General features: G+C 42.5%; 1 protein-coding gene across 13 annotated transcripts in view; it reads right to left on the reverse strand.

Annotated features, from left to right (window-relative positions):
- Rbfox1 (RNA-binding Fox protein 1) overlaps positions 1 to 2,397 on the reverse strand; it is a 526,123-nt gene extending 523,726 nt beyond the window's left edge. For all 13 annotated transcript variants that reach the window (XM_067157334.2, XM_067157332.2, XM_067157336.2 and 10 more), the window contains exon 1: positions 2,035 to 2,397. In XM_067157334.2, coding sequence (XP_067013435.1) covers positions 2,035 to 2,046 — 12 coding nt within the window. In that variant the 5' untranslated portion in view covers positions 2,047 to 2,397. The remainder of the gene's footprint in view (positions 1 to 2,034) is intronic.
- Between the last annotated feature and the right edge of the window lie 9,650 nt (positions 2,398 to 12,047).

Consider the following 12,047-nt stretch of genomic DNA (forward strand, 5'->3'; position numbering starts at 1 on the left):
CGCACCGACACAGATAGATCTTATGGCGACGATGGGACAGGATTTGGAAGGAAGCGGCCGTGCCTGGTGTGAAAATGGGAAACCACCGACAGTGGGGTTCGAACGCACTATCTCCCCAATAATGGATGCCAATAGAAACGATACCGCAGTGAAGGTCGTATACAATATAGTACGTACTTAATACATAATTCTATCTCGACTTCTCAGAAAGAACAACATAAACCTGTATTTTTGTTCATAGCTGTGAATTCTTAATCAACATTTATATTGTAGCATGCTCCTGAAATGACATGATCCAAATAGTGAAGGAATCTGTTTTAGAAAGCGATCAACTCCCTCCTTAATTATGTACATTATTCTGCTGGTTGTAGCCTACAGCTTAAAAAAAAAAAAAAAACCCATGGTACCAGAGGACACTGCAATATCTTCAATTCAGGAGCGTGCCCACTACCAGGAAAGAATGTATTATACATGTAGTTCTGACGTACGTACGTCAAGAGTATCGAGTAATTTTAAGAGACATATCCCACTATTCTCTGACCACAGCACAATTCTCTATAGGCTGTTATCACGAAAAATAATCTTTTATGGCCTAGTTGCTTACCATAACTTTTGGTGAAAGACCTTACCATACTTTTGGTAAAAGACCTAATGATAAAATATGCATATGATATATATGACGAATAAAAATCCTGTCATCCTGTTTACAAAAACTAGAAATGTGTTTGTAATAAATGGAAGTCCGGCCCCCAACTATCCACATTCAGTATGGCGATAGTAAGTAATTTAGGCCTACATAACAACACGACGGTGAATGGATGAATGGCTGGAACGATGACCTCGACTGAAAAACGAGTAATTGAAAACGAAAACGATTAACCTCAACAAGTCGACCGCAGAGCGAATTGTGTACATGACGGAAAATCGATCGGCGAAACCCCTGCAATGCATTCTGCATGGAGAAAGCCTGTTATTCACGGAACAGGAATAAACAAGCCACGCCGTATGAAAATGTGCACCCAATTACGTTCTATTAACACGATCTGTTCCGTTATGAGTCAGCAATACTGTCTGCTGTAACGCTCTTCCTAAAGCTATTCACAGAGGGTCACTCAAAAAAAAAAAAAAAGTATGACGACCCGACATAATCATCGACGCAATACACAATGCTGCCACTACGCCCGTGCACTACCAACCGTACACTAATTCCGACGCAGATGCTGCGTATGGAACATTAAACCGGAGATGCCAGCTAACATATGCTAACCGCCTCAACTCAGAACAAAGTTTATTAAGATTTACATGTCCTTCAGAAATAACGGGTTGCGCGTAGCTGGAATACACGTAAGAAGAGGATAGAATTCAAGGCCGTGAAAGGCACAGCACTTATGGTTTGAGGTTATGTGACCAAAGTGCACCCAGAACCTCGTGTATTCACTTTTAAATTCGCCACGGCTATAACACAATATTCTCAGAGTTAACATCACGTCGTTGTTTAACGAGAGTAAGATTATCTTGGATCATGGCTTGAAATAAAATAAAAGTCGAAAACACGAAGTTCTATCGAAGTCAGACAAGGTTTGTGCACTACTGGAAAAATCCTCGCCGCAAACAAAACCGCGCCAGAGAATGGAAAATTCCTTAATCTAACAGCTTCACGCACACTACCACATACCGAAACACCAACCTTTCACATTCAGTGTTACATTGCAATTAGAATATTTCTGTTCTAAAGTACTATAAGGAGCCTTTCTTTCATACAATTAGCAACATTTAAGCAAGCTATAATATTTGAAGGTAGATAACAGCTAAATGAACGATTTACAAACACAAGTAGCGATAGCCATTAACTTACAAAAAGAAACGTATTGGTTTGCTTAGTGATAACTCTAAACACGCCAGATAACCTGTAGCGGCATTAAGCCACAGTGCAGCTATAAGAAGAGAGATACAGATTTACATAACCCTGGTCGCCATTGACGCATTGTGATATAGTAAACAGTCCTTGTTTACAGAAGACAAGCTGGTACTCACTGGATAATACATTCCCTGCGGCGGAAGGAAGAATGCCCCGGAGCCCCACAGCTTGTCTGATGTAGATGAACCGCTAGCACATAGAAAATCTTAACACACGCTGAGTATGGTCGCGCTTGCTGAGACAGAAAACACTTACGCGCGTCGCTTCAGTGAAGATGCCTCTTGCTTCTTCTCAAACACATAGACAACAAAAACTCACGAGTTCTTAACAATCAACCAGACTACTTGTTTACAAAAAAATGCGAAAGAATTTTTTAACAAATGTGGTTGAACGAAGAGCACAATGGCCTAGGCTAAACGCGCTAGCTTGCAGCAGCGGTACTCGGCAGATCAATGAATGCCTTCCCTGCCTGGTCCTCCCTCCACAGCGCGCAGCCAACAGCCAGTGAGAAAACTGTTGCCAACACCTGCAGCAGACACCGACCCGACATCTAGCGGCACACACTCGGTACTCTGTCGGCCGAGCATCTAGCGCCAATTTCAAATGTACAGAAGAAGGCTCCAGAATTGATTACAGTGCATTTACTCGCATTCAAAACGATCTCGGTAGTTCTCCCAAACGTACTGACAGCAGAAACTATAATAGACTGTGCATATCATAATAAAACACTTCAACAAATACACGCACATCAATTAAAATATGTTTAAAAAGCTGCTAAGTTTGCTTTGTTTCTGCAAATGTATTTCCGTGATTTTCTTTATTTATTGACTAATTCATTTCATTTTTTTTATTGATCGGTAGCAATGCCTAGCCGTTGTCCATCTGCAATTAGCCGGCACTCTCCTCTAGCCTGCACGGGAATGACCCGCGAGGTTACAATTTGTACGTAGATGAGTTAGCAGCAGTTTGAGGCTAACACAGCACAAACCGCGACACGCTCCTAAACATCATATTTTAGTTAGAAAATGATACTCTTTTCATGTGTAGTGACACACACTTATTCGACAACAGCGTATAATGTCAACTCAGTTTCGAACGAACTCTCTTTGCGTGAAGTTAGGCTTATCGGTTGTACGGTTTGATATTTTTCAAACTTTGTTTGACAAGCTTTTTATTTCATTTTGTTCCTATATTTTTCTGTGTTGTAGTCGAATTAATTATAACTGAGTTTAAAAAGCTCTAGTTACATTTTCTTTACAATTGCCCTTACGTCGTACAGACACAGATAGGTCTTATGGCGATGATGGGACAGGAATGGGCTAGGGGAAAGGAGGAAGCGGCCGTGGCCTTAATTAAGGTACAGCCCCAGTTTTGGCCTGGTGTGAAGGCTGCTAACGGCGGGGTTCGAACCCACAATCTCCCAAATGCAAGCTCATAGCTGCATGGGTATCTCATTTATTCTGGAGTTACTAAAAAATGAAACCTTTTAAAATGAAGTACGAGCATGCGCGGTCGGCACGGAGCCAGTCAAATAAAACCTAGTAACCATTATTTTTAATAATCTTCCAATAATGAATACTCCCTTTGTCATTTCTACCTTCTGTAATGAAACTTACATTTATTTGAGGGGGCCTGAACTTTTATTTTGGCAGGTGGGTCCGTGTCAAATTCGTTACGCCCTTGCTTAGGCGACTACAGTTCCGTTTACAGCACGATTCTTCTTCCACACATCTTCCTCAAATATAATTTTCTTTATAACATGAAATATTTAATAAAGCCAAGTTTTTAACACTGCGTTCAAAGGCCGCGAATTATTGAGGAAATCGAATTAAGAACATTAAAGTTCTACCTTCCTTTTAACTCGGTGGTGGTTTTCTGCGCGAACCCAACTGAAAATAATATTTTCTGTAATATTTGTCCTCGAAGAAGTTAATATAACGGCAATTAAGAAAAATTAGAATAATGGCACTAAAAAAAATTGCGTTCATTTTCAAAACAATGCAGGTGCAACAACTCTGGTTTATTGTTTCTAAACTCGGTCTTATAGGACAGGTAATGATGATGATAATTATAAACAATATGAGACCCCTCGATTGAGCGACAACTCTTCGCTAAGACTACCTCCTACTTCTCATCCGATACATACCTAAAACAGAAAGAAACAACATTTCAGAAGTGCATGTCTCTCTCATATAGGACCGACACATTTCAATGGAACTTGAACGATAATAATTTCTGCCAAAAAGAGAAAACTAGCTGGGCGATAGTTCTACTTTATAATTAGTTAAAACGCTCTTCGATCCTAAACGCCATATCTCCGTTCACAAAATCGTCTTTCTCCCTGGGGTCCTAAAACATCTCTCTTACAGGAAAATTGCTCATGACAAACTTAATTTATTCTGCAAACTTTTCTTGTTTTATACACTTGTACGATACAGTGAAAAATAAGAGAAGTATCCTGACGGAGTATTTCAGAGGAGTCTTATAACACAAAACAAGAGGGGTCTCTCTTACGTTTCTTGTCTGACGTAAGAGGCGACTAAAAGGGCCCCAGGGGTTTTGACTTGGGAGCCTGAATTTTGCCAACTCTCTTCTTTATTTTACCAGCACAGCCTTACTTATATTTCCGGCTCCATGAAAATCAATACCTCATAAATTGTTCAAATTCAGACCAAGATTATGCAGATTTTCAGTAAGAACATCTGCCAACGATAAACCACGAACAGCATAAAGAGAAACAAATTTAAGGAAATGTTCCCAGATGACGAATTGTTTCTGAATGTGCACATACCGAATGCAGAGAGTCAATACGTGAAACATCTCCATCTTCACCTGCTGGAACACAAATATATGCAGTGCCTTCAATCGTTAATTTTAGTTACAATATTTTTGTCCGCATACTTCAATAATTGCTTTTTGTATCCATGGACTGTCCGAGTCGTTGGCTGAATGGTCAGCGTACTGGCCTTTGGTTCAGAGGGTCCTGGGTCCGATTCCCGGCCAGGACGGGGATTTTAACCTTCGTTGATTAATTCCATTGGCCCGGGGGCTGGGTCTTTGTGCTATCCCCAACATCCCTGCAACTCACACACCATACATAACACTATCCTCCACCACAATAAAGCGCAGTTACCTACACATGGCAGATACCACCCCAACATCCCTGCAACTCACACACCATACATAACACTATCCTCCACCACAATAAAGCGCAGTTACCTACACATGGCAGATACCGCCCACCCTCATCGGAGGGTCTGCCTTACAAGGGCTGCACTCGGCTAGAAATAGCCACACGAAATTGATTAATATATCCTTGGATTGGCAAATGTTCTAAAATTGCCATCATGCAAATCTTGAACTCTTTCTGAAAAATGCCACAGGATTCTCTATGATTTTACAGTTTTTATAATTGGAGTCATTTTTGTCGGTTTTCCTCTATCTGAGTTTTCCTGCGTCTGTCTATTTGGGCAATAACACAACTAGGTTTGTTTGCAAAAACAGAAAGAACATTTTGCTTTTTGTGATATTCCTTATTCTCGTGGGTTTTTTTTTTTTCGAACTCTTCTTTGGCATTCTTCTATTTCGTAAATGGTTTGTTAAACAGAGAACCAACCTGTTCTAAAATCAGATGCTAGGGCCGATGACCTTCGATGTTAGGCCCCTTAAAACAACAAGCAAGCAACAAGCAAAATCAGATGAAAATATTACACAGTTGTTACAAAAGGCAGGCGAAAGTGCGTGCCGGTAGCCAATTCCTTTCTCCTGCTACGCACAATGTTTCCCTCAGAAATGGAAGTACAAGGCCTATAAGACATCATCTGCATCGTCTTCATTTACTTTCTATTTCTTCGGTAAAGTAATTGTCTAATGTCTTCATTATGCTGTGAGAAAACTAAGCACGTCACTATAATCGCATGCACTTCACCGGCAACAACCGCAGAAACCGGCATCAGTAGTTTGCTTCACAAGGCATACTGTCTGCTTTCTGTGTCTCTCCGTCAGTCGTATCAGCCATTGTTCACAAAGCCTTCGGCAATCAACTTTCGGGTTAACAATCAATCACTACTGATCTGCATTTAGGGCTGTCGCCCAGGTGGCAGATTCCCCATCTTTTTGCTAGTATTTTCTTAAATAATTACAAAGAATTTCAAAATTTATTGAACATTTCACTTGGTAAGTTATTCCAACCCCTAACGCCCCTTCTTATAAACGAATATTTGCCTAAATATGTCCTCTTGAATTCCAACTTTATCTTCATATTGTGATCTTTCCTACTTATAAAAACAACCTCAAACTTGTTCTTCTACTAATGTCATTCCTCGCCATCTCTCCACTGACAGCTTGGAACATACCACTTAGTCGAGCAGCTCGTCTCCTTTCTCCCAAGTCTTCCTAGCCCAAACTTTGCAATCGTGCTGCTTTTCTTTGGATTTTTTCCACTTCTTGAATCAAGTAATCCTGGTAAGGGTCCCATACAGTGGAAGCATGCTCAAGTTGGGGTCTTACCAGAGACTTATATGCTCTCTCCTTTACATCCTTACTACAACCCCTAAACACCCTCATAACCATGCGCAGAGATCTGCACCCTTTATTCACAATCCCATTTATGTGATTACCCCAATGAAGATGTTTCCTTATATTAACACTTAGGTACTCACAGTGGTCCCCAAAAGGAACTTTCACCCCATCAACGCAGTAATTAAAACTGAGAGGACTTTTCCTATTTGCGAAACTCATAACCTGACTTTTATCCCCGTTTATCATCATACCATTGCCTGCTGTCCATCTCACAACATTATCGAGGTCACGCTGCAGTTGCTCACAATCTTGTAACTTATTTATTACTCTATACAAAAAGTTTTACCTCTGATTCCACTATACCCTTTCTCCACACTTCCTCCCATTCGTCTCTTTGGTGGCAAAGGTAAAGGCACAGCCCATTCACTTAAAATCAAAAGACCACGCAGAACTCTTATAATACACTGTTCACCTTTTGCTGAAGACGCATGGGAACTGCGATGTCTCAACAATTGCAGAATACAACACAGACTGAAGGTTAAATGCCAGATCAAGCTCACTGTAATATTTATGAATGGAAGTTGTTGGCAAATACGAACTTCAAATCAAAAGAAAAACAATGACCCACCTAAAATCTTCATTTACATGGTTACCACAATTAGTCACAAGTTCTAAAATTCAAAATTTGGTGGTGGGGGAGGGGGGATTTATCCCCACAGTCTCCCCTATGCGTACGCCCCTGCCTATCCCGGTCGTCTTGCTCCTTTCCGACCCAGGTGGTTTAGGAAGTCTTTACGTTCCGTGACCCACTCCTAATTTTCGAAGTGTCGGACACCTCCCCTTGTTCCACCACCACTCTCGTACGTTCGGTTTTACAGTAGTATTAATAATGACAACATTTTTTTCATTGTTCTTTACCGTTATCACCGAGCGAATTGGCCGTGCGGTTAGGGTCGCAGTTGCGTGCGGGAAATAGAGGGTTCGAATCCCACCGTCGGCAACCCTGAAGACTTTTCCCGTAGTTTCCCGTTTTTACACCAGGCAAATGCTGGAACAGTACCTTTCCTATCTTTCCGTCTCCATGCGTTAGTTCGACGTTAAACCAATCGGTTGTGTAAACTACATCAGCGTCTTCCTACAAGGATGTAGAAGATATACCAGTACTCTGTTATCTATGAGCGCTAGCAGTGGCGATCTGACGGAGCTATCCCGCCGGTGCCCGCAGCAAGCCGCGCGAGGTGACGCGAGGCGCTTGGACTGCTCTCTGAAATACGTGCGACGCTTTCAAGTTTTGTGAATATGTCAGATGCTTACATCATATAATGTAGTTTAGATTTCCATCGTTTTCATTTGAGGTTTGGGCTTCAATGATAGCCTTGGTAGCCTCAGTATATCCCACTGGTACTGTTCTTATCATTCCAATTCTGAAGTGTTGCAAAGAAGGAGATTTACACTGACTGACAGAGCAAATGCAACACCAAGAAGGAGTGGTTCGAAAGGGATGAAAGTTGGGAAAAAAACAGAGACGGCACGGACGAATAATTGATGTTTATTTCAAACCGATATGCAGGTTACACAATGCGCACGGCATCGACTCAGTAGGATGTAGGACCACCGCGAGCGGCGATGCACGCAGAAACACGTCGAGGTACAGAGTCAATAAGAGTGCGGATGGTATCCTGAGGGATGGTTCTCCATTCTCTGTCAACCATTTGCCACAGTTGGTCGTCCGTACGAGGCTGGGGCAGAGTTTGCAAACGGCGTCCAATGAGATCCCACACGTGTTCGATTGGTGAGAGATCCGGAGAGTACGCTGGCCACGGAAGCATCTGTACACCTCGTAGAGCCTGTTGGGAGATGCGAGCAGTGTGTGGGCGGGCATTATCCTGCTGAAACAGAGCATTGGGCATTTAACGTGCCTTGAATACGCACTAGAGGTGACGTGGAATCATAAGCAATAGCGCCCCAAACCATGATGCCGCGTTGTCTAGCGGTAGGGCGCTCCACAGTTACTGCCGGATTTGACCTTTCTCCACGCCGACGCCACACTCGTCTGCGGTGACTATCACTGACAGAACAGAAGCGTGACTCATCGGAGAACACGACGTTCCGCCATTCCCTCATCCAAGTCGCTCTAGCCCGGCACCATGCCAGGCGTGCACGTCTATGCTGTGGAGTCAATGGTAGTCTTCTGAGCGGACGCCGGGAGTGCAGGCCTCCTTCAACCAATCGACGGGAAATTGTTCTGGTCGATATTGGAACAGCCAGGGTGTCTTGCACATGCTGAAGAATGGCGGTTGACGTGGCGTGCGGGGCTGCCACCGCTTGGCGGCGGATGCGCCGATCCTCGCGTGCTGACGTCACTCGGGCTGCGCCTGGACCCCTCGCACGTGCCACATGTCCCTGCGCCAAGCATCTTCGCCACAGGCGCTGCACCGTGGACACATCCCTATGGGTATCGGCTGCGATTTGACGAAGCGACCAACCTGCCCTTCTCAGCCCGATCACCATACCCCTCGTAAAGTCGCCTGTCTGCTGGAAATGCCTCCGTTGACGGCGGCCTGGCATTCTTAGCTATACACGTGTCCTGTGGCACACGACAACACGTTCTACAATGACTGTCGGCTGAGAAATCACGGTACGAAGTGGGCCATTCGCCAACGCCGTGTCCCATTTATCGTTCGCTACGTGCGCAGCACAGCGGCGCATTTCACATCATGAGCATACCTCAGTGACGTCAGTCTACCCTGCAATTGGCATAAAGTTCTGACCACTCCTTCTTGGTGTTGCATTTGCTCTGTCAGTCAGTGTATTTTCATTGCGTGTTTGTTTTCATTTCAATGTATGTGTATCACGGAGATGTGAATTAGCAACTGTATTCTTTGAGCAATGTATTTGAGTAAATTATTGAACTGTTTTCATGAAAGCATTATCCGAAAAATACAAAACAAACTCATGCAAATTTTTACTTACAATATTCCGGTATCACTCCTTTTTAGAGGGATGTTTTATTAATATTGCTACTGTTACTATTTTATTCTAATAGACAATCTGCAACAGTTTAAAGACATAGAAATTGATGAACGGAAATTACAATAGGCTTCAAATAAACTGTCAACAAGTCGTATTCCCTACATTTAGTACATCGAAACGTAGGGAACAGTGGGATCCGAAACCACAACTTAACATCTCTTGAGTATGTAGTGAACACGACCTAAAGGTGCGTCCATACCGAGATGTTTTCGTTAACTTCGTTAATAAACACTGTTAACGAACAACGTTCATGAACATTTTGACTGTTGATAGACAAAATAGCGTGTTCGTTAACTTATGTTTTCGTTAACATATCGGTTCGTACATGCGCAAGGACGCAATTAGAGCACGCAAATTCGTAGTGCGGAATACGATGCTTCCTTATTTCTTCTAAAAATAACTATCAAATCGCAATATGCAGTAACTTTAATTCTGTATGATCTTCCTTCAGGCTGAGCGCACGAGCATGCGCGAATATGTACGAACAATCTCGACGCTACGAGCTCGGACACTGCACACACGACCTCCGATCACGTTCCCAACTTGCTGGGATGTTTAGTAGGAACTTCGAGCAGTATGGGTGTTTGAGAAGATCATAACGTTAATATATGAACGGGGGATTAAAGTGATTGTAAATACCACTTGCGTGACTACCAACGCAATTCATGGAAGAGAAGAAATGGACATCCCTGCTTAGTAGTAATTCTATTTTTCATTCAGGCCTACACTTGTGATGCACATTTCTGTGCGTATAGTTAGTTCTGCATTATCACTAGGGCTCGAATTTCATTTAAACTACCGGGCGAGTTGGCCGTGCTCGTAGAGGCGCGCGGCTGTGAGCTTGCATCCGGGAGATAGTAGGTTCGAATCCCACTATCGGCAGCCCTGAAGATGGTTTTCCGTGGTTTCCCATTTTCACACCAGGCAAATGCTGGGGCTGTACCTTAATTAAGGCCACGGCCGCTTCCTTCCAACTCCTAGGCCTTTCCTCTCCCATCGTCGCCATAAGACCTATCTGTGTCGGTGCGACGTAAAGCCCCTAGCAAAAAAAAAAAAAAATTCATTTAAACTGAACATATTCCCAGCTGCTGTGAACATTATGACTGTTTTTATTGGCCATTATATTCAGAACTTTATTTTACACTGTTAATGCCTAGGACAAAAAGAAATAGTTTTCTTTTTTAACTACAATTTAGAGATTGGGTGGAAATAATAATTAGGTGCAAGTACAATGTTTAAGGGTTGTATGTATGTTCAGTCCGTCAGCGCTAACGCCGGTGGGATCCTAACAGCTCTGCCATCAGCTGTCATAGATGGCCTAGGCATCACTGAAGAGGCGTACTAGGGAAATGGTGAGTGAGGTAGTTTCCCGTTGCTTTCCTCACCGAGCCAGAAGTTGTTATTACATATCAACTCTGCCAAGCCCACTGAAATGCATGCACCATCTGACCCCGTGAGTAAAATTTTCACACCATTCATAGCAGGGACTGGCTGCATAAGGATTGGCATTACTAGCATCGCTCATACCTCAGTCATTTTCATATTGTCAAAGCCAAGGATAAGACTGAGCCAGGTCGATGAAAGTAACCAAATTGCTCTACCTATACCAGAAGACATAGTGCACTGTAAACACTAGGTCCTGCCAGCAAAGGCATTTGAGGTTGTAGTAGATCAATTTTAATGTAATAAGAAAAGTATGCATGTGTCAGAATTACAATAAAAGCAGGCGATCCGGAACAAGGGGATGGATGTCATATTTAATCAAAATGGTAGAGATGGTCGTGCTTTCTCCCTTATCCAAGTAATATTCGCATGCTTTGTGACGATAACACGAAGTGATTCTGTTCGAGTTTGGTTATTATCTTCCCAGGTGTGATGAAATTCCCTCATTTTTCCCTTTTCTTCTGCGTCTCAGAAGAAAATTCTCCAATAGAAATAGGTTGTTCATGTTGTTGACAGCAGAAGACAAAACAGAAAACTCAGCGATCGTACCGGACGAGCTCGCAACCAATGTGCGCGTCGACCGTAACCGTACGGAACATGTACGGATCCAATATGTGTTCTAATGTAGTTTCATTTTCGGCTTCTCTCCTCACTGAATAATCTAAACTTCCATAATCACGTGTAAATCCTAACTACGTTAAATAACATTTTTCTTTATTCCCTACCTTTACCATACTGTTGTATAAAACTCAGGCACAATAACTGAAATTGTAATAGACAAATATATAAGTGAAATGTCCGAAACAAGTCGCTAGGAATCTTAAACTTATACCTACAGAAAAAAAAAACCTATCATTAGTAGAGCCAGCAATTTCTTGCAATTGCTGTCAACAAGAACTGAAAGTCATCTGGGGACATTCTCAAGAAAAATTTGAAACCCTGCTCCATCATGAATTAAACGTCTTGGCATAAGTGCTCTCTCCAAACTTAGTTCTAAACTCCTTGCCAATATTTCTGTGGCTTGGTTCTAAAAGGGCCAATGTCTCTGTTCAGTACTAAAAGAACAGTTAACGTTTAATTAAATAAGCCTTTGCCAATAATGTTAGATTACCAGTAGTATAATTCGATGGTT

Source organism: Anabrus simplex, chromosome 13 (assembly GCF_040414725.1).
Source record: "Anabrus simplex isolate iqAnaSimp1 chromosome 13, ASM4041472v1, whole genome shotgun sequence".
Taxonomy (NCBI): Eukaryota; Metazoa; Arthropoda; class Insecta; order Orthoptera; family Tettigoniidae; genus Anabrus; species Anabrus simplex.